The 15601-nt window shown below is 35.4% G+C and overlaps 2 protein-coding genes across 5 annotated transcripts in view; one reads left to right on the forward strand and one right to left on the reverse strand.

Moving 5' to 3' along the window:
* LOC138931710 (acetylcholinesterase) overlaps window positions 1-15601 on the forward strand; it is a 41159-nt gene that overhangs the window by 4929 nt on the left and 20629 nt on the right. For both annotated transcript variants that reach the window (XM_070292736.1, XM_070292737.1), the window contains one exon: window positions 7945-8747. The gene's annotated coding sequence lies outside the window, so the exon portion shown is untranslated. The remainder of the gene's footprint in view (window positions 1-7944; window positions 8748-15601) is intronic.
* LOC138931718 (uncharacterized) lies at window positions 1915-6880 on the reverse strand. 3 transcript variants are annotated; one of them, XM_070292754.1, is made up of 6 exons: window positions 6476-6880; window positions 5458-5532; window positions 5131-5296; window positions 4529-4717; window positions 3376-3484; window positions 1915-2275 (listed from the first exon to the last, which is right to left on the reverse strand). In XM_070292754.1, exons 1-6 carry the CDS (start codon window positions 6543-6545, stop codon window positions 2078-2080), a joined length of 807 nt encoding a protein of 268 aa, XP_070148855.1. In that variant the 5' UTR covers window positions 6546-6880; the 3' UTR covers window positions 1915-2077. The 3 variants fall into 3 exon arrangements, with proteins under 3 accessions (XP_070148855.1, XP_070148854.1, XP_070148856.1); XM_070292753.1 differs by having other exon boundaries at window positions 5383-5532; XM_070292755.1 differs by lacking the exon at window positions 5458-5532 and having other exon boundaries at window positions 1917-2275.

Here is a 15601-nt window from a genome sequence, read left to right on the forward strand (position 1 = left end):
ATGAATTTGCCGAGGACATCGGGATTACGCGAATTTTCGAAAAAAATTTGCGAATTTATCGAGCGATTAGTGCACATAGTGGGTTAAACGGAAAATTCGTGCCGTTTTTTCGGTCCTTATTTTTTAGTAAAAAACGAAACAAATTTTCCATTCAATCCAATATATTCGTATGTACTCGGGAAAATTTATACTATTTCTATAGTTATATTTGCAGATATTAAAATGATCTTCTACGTACTAATTAATACAAATCTTTGTTGAGTTCGTACGTCGATGGTATAATTCACGCTGTTTGCAATTAGAATTAAACAAATAATGCGAACGAAACTGCGACTTGAAAAAAAATGAGCATATTTATAGAAAATGGCTTGGTTTGTATGTCATCGATATCGGGATCCGCCTAGCATTAAGATTTCTTATCGATCACGATGTCGTACAACGATTTGATTTTTGTCCAATCCGAGGGATCTGATCTTGAAAAATTGAACGAAGACACGCACGGGCGATGGTATACATCTTTTTTTCATTTTTATATAAAAAATTGTATCAGGCTGTTTGTAATTTTGAAACTGACTTGCTAACAAGAGTCTCCTGACGATTTGAGTTTATGGAATTTGAGTTGATCGGGTACAATTATGTAATTTCAATTAATTTTATTTTGGAATTGTTTTATTTTGTTTTTTTAATTTCGTTTAATATCGTAGCGAGCCTCGCGCTTTATCGTAACAATCAGATTAGATTATAGAAGAACCTCGTAACGCAATTAATTGGGGTAATGTAGAAATGTTGTAAAATAATTTGAGAACTCAATGCAATCGTAAATCGTAATATATTCAATAAAAAATGCTTTATATTATCTTTGTTATATCGAAATTTAAATTATTTATTTTTTTCATTTAGCAATTTTTTTTGATAATTTTTCTATTATAATAGTGCTTCTAAATATTTGACGCTCGTGTATGAAAGATTTTTGTCAAAATCGGATTTTCGAGTCTTCGTAAAACTTGCGAGTTTTTATAATAAAAAATTATTCTGATCGAGGAAGAAAAAATGGTGAAAAAGAAATAATTAATTTAGATACTAAAATTAATAAATCAAATTGATTTAGATTAACAAATTTGCCAATCACTTTTTTGGTCTGTCTCTTTCTCTCTCCCTTTCTTTTTTAAACATAGATTTTATTGCATTATCCGTTTGCATGAAATAGATTATTCGGTGGTATTATTGGGAGTCTCTCAAATTCTAATTCTCGCAGTAATTGAAATGATATGAAGCAAGAAAATATTTTAAAATATACATGAATTACTATATAAAAGAAATAGAAGAGCGGGGATACACAAGCGAGTCCTATTGTTTACAAATATATTATAATAAACAAAGCGTGGCCTCGTTCGCTACCCTCATTCTTATACATTTCTTAAGATATTGTCTCGCTTGTTATTACCGTCTCGACTATCGCGAGAATCAGATCTTTATACGCAAACGCACCGTTCAATCTATCATATTATGGAGAGTGTTATCAAGTTTAATGCGCGTAGTATGTATACACACATCATAACTATCTAAAACTCATTCTTTAATATATACAGTGAGTATATACAGATAAAAAAAATATATGCATATACGTTAATAATTTTGTATAAAATTAATATATTATAGATAATACGAAGTATATAAATACTTTTCGCTGCGCCTTTTGACGTGCATTATAAGACATGTTATTTTAAAACTTTTAATACAATAATATGTCGTGTATAGGCAAAAATAATGCAGAGTGGAAAAAAATTAGAATAAAAGAAAAAAAATATTCTCTCACACTTGTAATTTTTTATTAATAATTACGGTAATAATTATATTATTTTTATTAGCAATTTTAAAAACTATTTATTTAAAAAATATAAATTTTCAGTAATTAGTATGCTTTTCTATTTCTTCTTGATGTTATCAATACATGTTATTCGCACGCATTATATCATACATCTCATCACTTAATCGATTAAGTATCGCGATTGTATAAACTATAAACGATTGATCGAATGACAGTGAGATCGACATACATACGACGAAAAAACTGATACTAAAGACCTATTAATTTCAATAGCTCTGCTAGCGTCATAGTAGAAAGAAAAGCGTCGAGCTTCTGCGTGACGAGAGGAATAAGTTTGCCTGTAATCGTGTCATGATAATCCTCGATCAGCTGAGGCATCATATCGGAGATTACAGCGCTTAGTAGTTCGGACAATTCGTCATCGTCGAAAAGACCTGTCGCGTGAAACTGCAAACAATAAAAAAAAAGGCTTAATTTTCCGTTAAAAAAATTAAAAGTGAATAATATGAAAAAAGATTAATTAAAATTTTCATCGAAAAAAATAAGAACGGTTGAGAAATAGAAGAAATTATTTAAAATTTATATAAATGATTTGAGTCAATTTTTTTTCTATTATTAAATCGTTGCATATACGAAATTTCATATTTTGATAATTTTAAGTCTGTATGAAACAAAGATATCTTTTAAACTTTATGAAACGCTTGCGAATTATTAAATTATAATAAATTTGTCAAAAAACGTTAAGAATCAATTGTCGAAAGATTTGAATTCGCGTTGATTAATTCTTTTCTGAGAAAACTATTTCTCTTGCTTTTCAATTTTGCTATATCTACGATATATACTATCTATACTACTGCACTGCAAGGTTATGAAAAATTAATTTTCAATTTAAAAAGTGCTCTTTCTTTCTTCTTCTTTTGTCTGGTAATAATTATTTTTAACCATGCATGGACTCCCTTTTTCTTAACAATTTTTTATAAAGGGAGATCAATAACTCCTTTCATCAATGATGATCTTTTATTATACATATATGTACATATCGCGAGAAGATAAAGCAAATCACATGGTGAAGCTGACTGAATTTTAAAATGATGATCTTTTCGTAACGGTTGATTTAAACAATAGTTATTCTATAATATTAAAATAGTAGAAAAAATTCGTAACATAAACTTCATAGAATAATATTAATGTAAAAGAAAAGGAAACGAATATTTGCAGTATAGAAAAATTTAATATCCGGAATATGAAGCTGAAAAAATGTTTTTATGATTTTCTATTTCTCTCTCTCTTTCCCTTAACTTATATATATATAGATTTTCTACATTTGATCAAAACGAGAGATTACGGTAGTAACTTTTTGTTACTAATATAAAATGTGAAAAGTATTTTTTTAAAGTTTTTAATTATATGTATTTTTTTCTAACAATTACTTAAAATTATTAACGCTCGCACAAAATCGATATTTCATGTGCAACGATTGAATATCCATTTGCGAATCTTGAAGATTATAATCCAGAAAAGAGAAGATAAAGAATTGAGTTACTTACATTAAGCGCTTTCAAGAAAAGCTTCAATTCCATGCTCCTCACTTTAAGATATTTGCCGTTCATTGTAAAACCAATTTCCGTTTCGAAAAAAAAGTCCTGTGGGGATATTCTGGAAATTGAATACATATATCTCATAATCTCTTATGACCTGAATTTTTAAATCAATATTGATAAGACATCTACTGTTATAATTAGGGAGGAGAGGGAGGGAAAATGAAAATTTAATTATTAAAAATAATAGAGTATTTAACAACAAAATGTTGTCTATGTATATTTTAAAGTTCAGAAAATATTTCTGCCAAAAAGTTTGTTTGCGTTTTTGTTTCTCGAATTTATGCGTGCAAAAAGAAACGTGATTGAATACAAATTTATAATGTTTCTATTCTAATATGGAAATGTAGATATTATATAGATATTAATATTAAATGATGATATTGAGTTGTAAACTGTCTTAAATATAAACGAAAAATTTACATCCCACAATTCAATCTCGTTTTTTCTTAAACCGGACTTGATCAGCATAAAAAAAGAACGACATCGGCACGATTGCGTGTTTCACGTGAAGCATATATGAATTCAGTTACGATTTAATAACGCGCTTTGTCGCAGTTGACGTTATTTGATAACATCAGGAAAGCGCGCAATGAAAAACAGCTGATTCATTATCAACCGTACTAACTCTCGTTTTTTTTTTTTTCGCGCGGATATATTTCATACATTGTATTTGAATATTAATGAAACGAAGAGGAAAATATAAGGATTCTCCGCGAACGAGAAAGATCTAGTAATAGTTGTAATAATCTCTTTTTCTCATATAATGATAAATATTTGTAAAATAATAAATATTATTTTGTAATTATAATAATGTAATTATTATTATATAGATTATAAATATTATTGTTATATAAAATAAAAATGTATATATAAGATGAAAAAATATATATATATGTAATATATAATAAAAATATATAATAAAAAAAGAAATTTAAATTATAGTAATAATTGAAATTGGCACAATTTCGTCAAAATTCAGATTTAGTTTGCATAATCTCTCTACGGATTGACAGTGGAATCCTTTCTCGTGTGTAGTATCGGAAATTTGACATCGTATCAAGATTATATCGGTTTCAAAGAAACATTCGCCAATACTCACTCCATTTTGCCATTGCCGTAAATTTCAAAGTTGTCGGCTTTACCCTTCATGGCATAATTTGTACTGGCGATTATCAACGGCCAAGAAAGGTTCATTACGAGTTTCATACCAATTATTTGAAAGTCACCATGATTGACATTGTATGTGGACAGGCCGTCCACTTTGACGTTTGTCAAAAGAGCGTCCAATCTAAGGGCACACCAAAAACATAAAAAAATTGTCAGTCAAATTGTTAAATAAACTTTTCAGTTTATTATAACGTTTAATAATGAAATATCGTTTAATAAGTTGATTATCACATACCATACACATTAAGTTAATCCACTCGAGCTCTCTAGTAAAATCAAATTCTTTAATAATATCTCTTCCCTTTCCCTTTTTTCTTGTTAGATTATATATGTATATAATCTATGCGCATTGATAATAATTCGATATCAGTCTTTTAAGGCGATATATAAGGTAAAAGATATTAATTAAAAATTTGTAATTGCAAGAATAATTTTTGGAATATTGTTTTTTTTCTGGAGACGCGTGTATTAATTTAAAACGTTGGAGTTTGTTATTTAAAAAAAAAAAAAAAAAAAAAACAAATCAATATGCACCTTATCATTTCGTCGTCAATCAGGATCGGTCCGATTTCATCCGCGATGAACGGATCGAGGACCGGAATTCCGAGCGTGTCATTTCCGATTCGCATTATGGTCTTGAATTTTTCAAGGAACTCTTCAAGCATAGTAGGTTCAATCGCGTCATGTTCCACGTACGCATCTGCAAAAATATGAGTTCTAAAAAGTTTATGCAATATATAATTACTTCTATAATTAAAAGCAAACATAAAACGATACTGAACTTACGATATGAATAAAAACATTGACAATAACTAAATGAATAATTAAAAACATTAACGATAACTAAAAACGTTAACGTACATAAGCCAGTAAACGCACGGAAAAGTAAAAGCGGCAACATTAATGCCGCTATGACGTACGACCAAAATGACAACTCTGTGAAATTACAAATATATAATAATGAGATATATTTTTAAACAAATATATTATGGCTATATCTTAATTATGGTCTGAGATGAGAGAAATAATGTAAAGATAATTGAAAAAGACAGCGTGTAATTTTACGGAGAAATTTTACAAGAAGTAGGTGAACAGAGTTTTGAAAGCAGGCATCGAGTCGAAACAAAATTACAATGTAAACGATGATCCTCTGGAATTAAAGACGTAAACAAAGCAGCACAGATTTGATCCCCATCTATACATATTACTCATCTTTATACAGATATGTTTATAAAATGTTTCAAAATTAAACGATCAAATTTTACCAATATATTTTATAGATAGAAACGAGAAAAAAATTTTATCAAATTTTTTAAATTGTGATAAAAATATTAAACACGAAGAGGATAATAATATTGATATATAACAATGTAAAAATAAATTTTCGCTATTTATCTAATCTGTCGATATTCAACTTATCTCTTATTACAGATTGATTTTTATCTATGAGAAACGGTAAAAAAAGCGAAAACGTATTATATAAGAATAAATTTGTGGTAAGATTGAGAAGATCAGTTTGGCATTCGTTTAGCTAAGGCAAAATAAATATTTTTCATATCAATGTTTTTATATAATATTTTGTTTCTCGTTTTTACTTATAAAATATACTGGTAACGATTGATCGTTTAATTTTGGGACACTCTGTAGATCTCTCATCTAAATCTCTATCAAACATGCATGCTCGAAAGTAGAGATAACTAAAAAAATAAAATGATCAAAGATTGAAGTAGACTGAAAGGGGTAGACCGTTGAAAGATAAATAGCATCAGAGAATAGACGATGGTATAAACGAGATATATTTCTAGAGAGAGAGAGAGAGAGAGAGAGAGAGATTCCAGAGAGAGAGAACTAGAAACGAAATATATAAATATTAACTTACGATCACCGTTCGTCTTAACTGCCCAGACAAGGATATAGAACAGGCTAAGCCCGAACGCTACGATCTTCATTTTTCTGTGAAAAATAGGGAATATAATTTAGCTACCTCGAAAGGAGGTCAAGAAGACACCTCCGTCCACTGTTGTTGGCCGTCACTGGCCGCGATCGCGTTAGTTATTATCAGCGCGAATAACCGATCACACGATTGTCGATGATGTTTTCGCGATGTTGACCACGTGAATTGACAGAAAAATCGTTGGGCACTCCCTGTACTCGATACTGTTCGCAGGTAATTTGCGTTCGCGAGGCTCTTATATATTCCACTAATTACGCGTCGTTCGTAAGTTAAGTTCGCGTTGCCGTTTTTGCGATAATTGTACGACCTGCGACGCACGATAAGAGAGCCGCGCGAATCGTAATTAAAAAAATTATCCGACCGCAACTATTATATATACGTTGCAGGTCGTATCGGATCTGGACATCGAAATCTCTTATCTTGACGAACGATATCGAACTCGGTATCGTACGGTTATTAATCAACGAAAAAATTGATTATCATTCTTCGTCGCGTACATTCGTCGATTTTCGCCAGGAAATCATCCGGAATCGGATTCCATCTCCGAGAATGATGACGTTAACGACACAGTTATCTCGGACGAGGGATTATTTCTCGTTTATGCTTGAGGGGCGTGGAATTAATTACGATTAATCTTGTTTCGAGACGTCGTCTCTCGAAGATTTCGAGAGGAATACTCTCGAATTCCTCGCTCCTCGATACGATTAGATTGGTGATTTGATTGAGAAGTATCTTGTTGTTGTAATTTGTAACACACGTAGATCAGTTGAAGACAATTTCTTCATCCGTCGAGATTAAACGATATGACTATGACATCGTTCACGGAGATTGCAAATGCAGATCTTTAATTTTTTTTTTTTTTTTATTAGATAGCTGGGAGGTATATCCACGCGCGCATCTTCTTTCTATATTGAAAAATAAATGCCGGAGGGATTAAATTATCAACGAGGGAAATTAGAAAGGGATGCGTCGCAAGCGGAAATCTCGCTTGTCAGTATATATTTCGGAGAAATACTGTCGACGGTGTCTCAATCATATTCAGATACGCGAACGTATGAGTGAAAAATATTGCGGAAAATTACGCTTTCTCATTTAGCAAATTAGTGCATATTATATTATTAAAGTACGAATTCTTTTTCTTTCACATATTTATATTTATTTAAATATATAAATTATCTATATATCTCGTGTCTGTATATTGTTATATTATTATGTTACAAAAATTATACCCTATCTTTCTTAATTTCTACATTATAATGAGTAAACTCATGTAGCATTTAAAGAGAGATTATAGTTCGGATAGGGTAGTGTAAGATCTTAATCATTATACAGACGTAACTGTTTGCGTTATTACACTATCATTGTGCTATAAACTATCCTGCTTTAAATTCCAGGCTCTCTTCGTCGTGCCAGCGGGTTGGAGTAAAGCGACGTAACGGGAGCGATAGCTGGGCGATCGACGGGGTGGCGGGCGAGAGGGTTGAGGGTGTTCGTTGCCGGTGGCGGGGTGCGTGTCGGGGATGCGAGAGGAGGGATGCCAGGCCGCCCGCCGGTTCACCCTCACTAACCCTCGGCTCGCTCGACTCTTCAGTGCGGCCTGAACGGTTAACCGGCCTACTTCTCTCTCTCTTCCTGCGCTCGCCGTTTTTCGCCGCTGCCAGTTTTCGTCGTCGTCGTCATCATCGTCGTCATCGTCGTCGTCTTCGTCGTCGTCGTCGTCGTTGTTGCCGTCGTCATTGTCGTCGTAGCCGCCGTCCCGACATCGCCATCCACCGTCAACACCGGGGCTGGCCGATCGGCGTTGCATTCAATCCGAATGTAGTATCATCGCGCGAGAAGAAATGTGAGACGAGAAATCCTATCAGAAAAGGACTCTGTTTCTCTCTCGCCCCCCTCTCTCTTTCTATCTCTCTTCCCGTCTGCGAGTAGCTCGCAACCTCCGCGGTGGCTCGCCGCTGCGGATAGCCGGCCTAAAAGGAAGAGGAGGGTAGTTGTTCTCGCTCATGAGTGATTTTTTTCTCGCGCGGTGGTGTTGGAGACTGTGACTACTTGCCGAAGAGAGTTAACGTATCGCGGGGAGAGTGCTAGGACACCCTCGGAGGAGATTGCTCTCTGTTTTTCTCTCTTCCTCGTCGAAGCTGACGACGACGTTTCGCCAACGGACGACGACGAACGGACGCTACCTCGCTTCACAGCGGTAAGTGTCTCTCTCTTTTTATCTCTCTCTTCCTCTTCTCTCCTGTGTACTGTGTATAAGATCGATTCCCCTCTCTCTTTCCATCCCTCTTTCTCTATCTCTATTTCTCTCGCTTTATTACGCGACCTCCCGTAAAGAATGTACGTCTCTGATCGCGCCTCGCCTCACCATCGTTTACTTCGTTTCTTCTCCTCTCTCATTGTTTTCTCTATTCCTCATTATGCTCGTTATCCTTTCCGCGCGGCCCTCGGCGGAACGCGACGCAGAAGGCCGTGAATGTTTGCGACGGCGGGTTGTAGTGTGCAGAGAGAGAGAGAGAGAGAGAGAGAGAGAGAGAGAGAGCTGCGTGGATCTGCGTGGAGCTGCGTAGATGACAGGCGGCAGGGGTGGCCTGTGACAGTTGACAGCTGACTCGGAGCATCCGCGGCCCGGATCGTTTGTTCGCGATCAAAATCAAAGTCCGGAAGAACGGATCTAGTTTTCATTTCGTAATGTATCGTCGAGACTTTCTCCTCGCTTTAATCTCCCCCCCCCCCCCCCGCCCGATCGAGATCGCGAGATTGCGCTCATCTAATTTTCCGCTTCGTAAATCTTTCTTTTTTTTTTCTTTTTTTTTGTAATGACCGAGTTTACTTTAAACGAGGTATGTTATAATTTATTTATTATAATTTTAATAATATTTTAATAATATTTTCTTATAATTAGCGGCAAAAAAAATTATTGCTTAAAGTAGAAAACATTCGAGATACAAAAATACAGGATACGAGACACACACACACACACACACACACACACACACACACACACACACACACACACACACACACATATACACATGTATCTAAACACAGGGTGCGTGAAATTACATGTTTTGCAACGTTCGGTGAATTAGAGATCTGGAATCTAAAATGAGTTTTACGAGAGAAGCGATGAGTTTTCCAGATAAGGGAAGTAACATTATAAAAGTATGCGCTCGATCTCCCTGCGATTGTTCTTGAAATATTTCTCAGCTCTCCACAGTATGCTGATTATTAATTTTTTGTTTTGCCAAATGTATAAATGCGATTGCATACAAATTTTCCTCGATATGTTAATTATTAATTTTTTGTCTTGTCAAAAATATAAATGCAATTGCATTTATATCTTTTTCATTGAATTATCTCATAATTAATATTCAGATCCGCAGATCTTTTTGATCTACATAATATGATAAATAGTACACATCGCGATTCTCCATCCTTTTAAATTATAAACTAAAATTGAAATTAAATAAAATTTATTAAATTTAATTAAAATAAAATTGTAAATGACAAACTTTTAAGTACGTTGGCTTTTTCTTTCGCCGAGTATATACAGGGTGACCCATTTTAACTTAGGCAGCCAAATAACTCGAAAAATAAGCACACTACGAAAAAATGTTTAGAATCAAAATTTTGTCATTTCGAGGGGGACGTACAATGACGTTAAAATGAGCCCCCCCACCCCTTCCCCTGGGCGGTGAGGGGGGGCAAGTTTGAAATCTTAAATGGGAACCCCTATTTTTTATTGCATATTCGGAATCTTTGGCTAAAAACACATACAATTTGTCTGAAACATTTTTCTCGATTCATGATAGATGGCGCTGTAATCGACGAAATTCAATTTCTTCGATTTCTCTTACTGAGAACCCATGCTTACGATTCTGCAATAAATTAACAATAAAAATACCACGTTTTCATTGTTAATACTCGAAATTAGTCTTAAAACAAACTTCTCATTATTTTTTATTACTCATTAATTACTTCTCAAGAAACTGCTTTTAGCGTAACCTGCCCTTTAGGCAACTTGAATGGTGCAAAGTACCGAGACATTTTGGACTTTCCATCTGATGGAGTTCCTCTAAGTATCCCTCCAAAATTTTGTCCATTTAGTGCCAAAGTCACAAGTGTTTATGTATTTTTTTAACATTTGTACTCTGATAAAATTCTGGTAAAATGGCAAATTATACCTTGCCTTAACTGGTTGGGTCACCACACGACCTTGCCTTCACTGGCTGGATCACCACACGACCTTGCCTTCACTGGCTGGGTTACCACACGTTCAAGCACCCCGAATTGTGAGAGGCGAGGGGACTCACGTTAATCAAGCACCCCGAAGGGAACAGAAAACTGCTACGTCCACGACGTTGTTCCTGGGTTACGCTAAAAGCAGTTTCTTGAGAAGTAATTAATGAGTAATAAAAAATAATGAGAAGTTTGTTTTAAGACTAATTTCGAGTATTAACAATGAAAACGTGGTATTTTTATTGTTAATTTATTGCAGAATCGTAAGCATGGGTTCTCAGTAAGAGAAATCGAAGAAATTGAATTTCGTCGATTACAGCGCCATCTATCATGAATCGAGAAAAATGTTTCAGACAAATTGTATGTGTTTTTAGCCAAAGATTCCGAATATGCAATAAAAAATAGGGGTTCCCATTTAAGATTTCAAACTTGCCCCCCCTCACCGCCCAGGGGAAGGGGTGGGGGGGCTCATTTTAACGTCATTGTACGTCCCCCTCGAAATGACAAAATTTTGATTCTAAACATTTTTTCGTAGTGTGCTTATTTTTCGAGTTATTTGGCTGCCTAAGTTAAAATGGGTCACCCTGTATATATATATATATAAGTGTACGTTTTTTTTTATCGAAAAGAAACCTGAATTTACACATACATTTGCAGATCTCTCGTGATGTACGTAACGTAAAATGATGTGTCGATTCCGCGCAACTTTTTCTTTAAATTACAGGCTTTTAATATGCTTCTCTCTCTTTCTCTCTCTCTCTCTCTCTCTCTCTCACTCATTTTTTTCTTTCTTTATCGACTTTAGTAAGTACGGTACATCCTTCGTTTAAAAAGGATCGTCTCGATTTGTGCTTTCACATAAATTTTTTACATGCGCGAGGTACACTGGATAATGTGCCGATTAAAGGCCGCACCATTATCCACCCCCTCCGGCCATCCTCCCCTCCACCCCCGGTTACTCGTTGTGGAATAATTAACCGCTATGCAGCAGCGTACCGCGAAACGACACGATCGATTTTAGGTCACGATCGTTCGCCCATAATCCGATTAGTTTCTGCAACAGAATGATAAGTAACGACGGCAGCGATAAACAATGACGCCAGTACCGGGGGAACGAAGACGATAAAGGACAACCCTACCGACGACGTTATCGTCCCGACCTATTATTGAGCGAAAAAGTTAGGTGCTTTTTTTCAGGCGTCCGAAGTGGAGCGAGAGTGATGTGCGTTTGGCGCGTTTTTTATTTATCTTTTTTTTATCTTTTATTTTTTAGAAGTTACTACAATGATAAACTGCGCACCAATAACGACGCGATTAAATTCAGTATTTACTCGTGAATAATCTTAGAAGTAAAGAGAGTAAGATAATAAAAGAGAATAATTTCTTTCTCTCTATATAATAAGACTCTTTGTTGATAAATATGAATTTCGACGCTTCGGGAATGTTATCTTGCAAATTAACTACCCATAAGCTACCCATTATAGAATAAAAGCGAGTGATATTTCTGTCAAACGAAGACTCGTCATTAGGCCTGTTATCGGTCCTTACTTTGCCTAGTCGTAATGTCGTTGATGACGATGTATCGTCAATGTCGAAAAAAAAACATTTGACATCAAAGAGCCTTTTCTTTCGCTCTATTGGTAGAATCGGGTCTAATTTCTTATCCAATTCGTGCTACGGCATTTTGTGCTATACGACGATACGACGACATCGTCGTCGTCATCCCTTATATCTGTCGAACTGTTCTTCCCGATTAGAATGTAGAAACGATAAGAAACGCACGTCGCCTTGGCGAAATAATGTCGCGAACGTATCGTTCTTTTACCGTAGAAGCCTCCGTAAATACTTTAATACGTTACGTTCGATCGTATCCTGCCATTATTTACTAACACACATTCGTTATATACACGAGAGAGCGATTCTCTATTTTTATCTAAAGTTATAACCGGGAATAATCGGGATAATTTATCGGTCGTCGAGATTTTCACGGATCGGCGACAGCTTCTGCATCCGTTAAGCGTGTCGTCCGATTTCGTCGCGAGAATTTCTCGATCTCGATCTCGATTTCGTCTCGATCGATCGTGCCAAAAATTCTCGGCGAGGATGCGAAAATGGATACGACCGCGACACGAAAAGCTATAGAAGGCGACCCCAAGTTTTTCTTTATACAGGATCCGTGATTCATCTTCATCGACATTCATCGCGAGTTGATTTTTCACGATCGGCATACGTTCGAATCGATACGATCCGATGGTGGAACAAATGAAGGAACGTTGATCGAAAACTCGGTAAAGCGCGAAAATCTATTTAACTGTGAAGAGGGAAAAGTTGAAAAGCTATCGGAAGCAAGGGGGGAAGGGAAGGGAGAAAGGAAGAAACGGAGCGTGAACGCGGAGAGCAAACGTTGAACGGGCAAATATGCGCGGGGGTGGTTTGGCCTTTGCTTTCCGTTTGCACACCCAATCAGGATCGGACTAAAAATAGGGGGGTACCATGTGATCGAGCCGACTCTACGCTCGAATCCACAATTATGCATTTCCTCCATTCAGCTCGCCGAATTTTTTTTTTTTTTTTTTCCAGCGAACAACTGATGAGACGCAAGAAATTCATCGTCAATCGCTCGGTTTCGTTAATAGAGAGTCTGGCTTGTCAGAGCTCGCGGCGCAAAAGATTCCGACAAATTGCGATGACTTCGAAGTAAAAATGATGGACCGAGGACAGATTCGTGTTGAAACAATGGTCACGATCTCTTCTATCGAAAGGTTCAATCAAATCTTGCGATCAAGTCAAAACGATTTAAAAAGAATTGGAGCGACAATAATATTTGAGATAAAAGGAAGATGAGTAGCTTCTGTCTACTCTCTATTCGCAATGCATACTTAATCTAAAAAAAATCAGTTTAAATAGATTTAATTATTTAAATATATACATATATGTATATCTTTTCAAGTTCAAAAAATTTAAAGTTTGATCTTGAAATTCGGATTCTTTAAAATTCATCCATCATTTAAGAATTCCGATTAAAATCTAGATTTTAAAAAAGGTGAGAGTTCTATTTCTCTTCTTTTTTTCCCCTTTGATGGGATTCATACAAAAACGAAAAAAATCTAAATAAATTTTTATGTGGCTTATTATATTACAATTTTTTTTTTTTTTTTTTAAATATTAATACTGAAACATTTCATTTTGTGTAGACGAACCGTGCGTATTGTCGTCGAATATTCATTATTTCGTAGATTGGAATTTATAATTACTTCCATTTCGGTCACAATCGAATTATTCGCATTTGCAGATAGTTAATGTCGTCGTAAATTGTGTTTTCGGAAAAACACACACGCGTTTCTTTTCCAGGGATTTATAAATATGTATTAAATAGGTCAAAGTCATCCCACGTGTAATTATCGTCTATCGACGGTCTTTTTTTTTTTTACAGATTTAAGAATATTAATAACATTTTTAAAAATATGACAACACATACACACACTTTTTTTTTTTTTTTTTTTTTTTTTTTGAAGGAATTGCGTTACTAAGAATATTGCATTTAACTTTAAACGCGAGTAAATGTAGTTGCTTCGAAATCTTTTGTAGATAAAGACTCGAAGTATCCTCGCGAGTGCAAAGTCACGTTTCACCGTTGATGAAATCAGCGCTTAAGAGCTGGCCGCATTTCAAGAACGTACCTACGTAAATCCGTACGTCGCCGTAAACGCGATTTCTTAAAGCGATAAATCGACGAAGCACGGGATTTTTCAAATAACAACTCGCGAATCTCCCGATCTGCATTCTATCTTCTCGCACGTGATCGAATTGTCTTTGTATGATAAAAGTAATAATATATAATTATGTATATTGATCCGATAATATATCCGATACAATGATAATTATATATATATTCTTCGCACAAAATAATTATATTATTATTAATTAATACACTATCCTCTTGTATGCATTTACTAAAAGCGCGTTTGGCAAATTCTTATCTTCTGAATTTAAAAACTCCCCTCGCATTAAGTTTGAGTTTGCCGAATGATCGCGCGAGACCGGTCGCGCTGTCTCGTCCGATCATCGCGGAAGCAACCGGTGAGAGGCGAAGTGAAATAATGAGCCGGCGAACGAAGGTACAAATGGAAAGAAGGACGGCACCCCGAGGGGGTTTCGGCCGGCGAACGATTTTTCTTTGCCGGGTTGCATCGCGCTGCATTGCGGCTGCGACGCGGCGCGACGCGGCGCGATGCGATGCGACGCAATGGCCGTGTCGTCGTCGTCGTCGTCGTCTTCCGTGCGCTCGAAAATACGATACCGTCATCGTCAACCACCTGATCGCACGGAAATAGAGAGAGGAGAGAGAGAGAGAGAGAGAGCGAAAGATGCACCCCCGTAAATTTTCTACACTATAAAAAAAATTAACTAAAACTTCGGACGCAAAGTGTCTGCAGCTTTTTTCGCAGAAAACGCTGTGTGAATTTTGAGACACATTCTTCTGAACTTTTAGAAAAATGACTCTGATGATTGAAACAGATTGTTTAGAATTTCTTTCGGACACCCAGATCTGAAAATTTAGATAAAAATATGTCTGAATTTTTAAAAAATTTTTTTACAATGTAACGATCGAATGAGAATAACTCTAGATCAAATGGAGATCCGGATGACAGGTCAAAAGTTAGTTTCTATTATTAAAAATTGTCTCATTGTTGTGTGTAATTCATAAATACGTTGGCACTTTTATCGATTATATCGTGGTCTCCCACCTATGTACCATGCATACTCTCGTAATTTTATTCTTGTCTCTGCTTCGAAGAATTGATCCTGGGA

Source organism: Polyergus mexicanus, unplaced genomic scaffold (assembly GCF_030449975.1).
Source record: "Polyergus mexicanus isolate NDT 795.1 unplaced genomic scaffold, iyPolMexi1.0 SCAF_3, whole genome shotgun sequence".
Taxonomy (NCBI): Eukaryota; Metazoa; Arthropoda; class Insecta; order Hymenoptera; family Formicidae; genus Polyergus; species Polyergus mexicanus.

Coding starts and splice junctions, on each gene's coding strand:
- LOC138931718 (XM_070292753.1), bottom strand. CDS start 6,545: ATGAAGATCGTAGCGTTCGGGCTTAGCCTGTTCTATATCCTTGTCTGG. Junction 5,533..6,475: donor AGTTAAGACGAACGGTGATC/GTAAGTTAATAT, acceptor GTAATTTCACAG/AGTTGTCATTTTGGTCGTAC. Junction 4,718..5,130: donor ATTGACGACGAAATGATAAG/GTGCATATTGAT, acceptor GTGTGCCCTTAG/ATTGGACGCTCTTTTGACAA.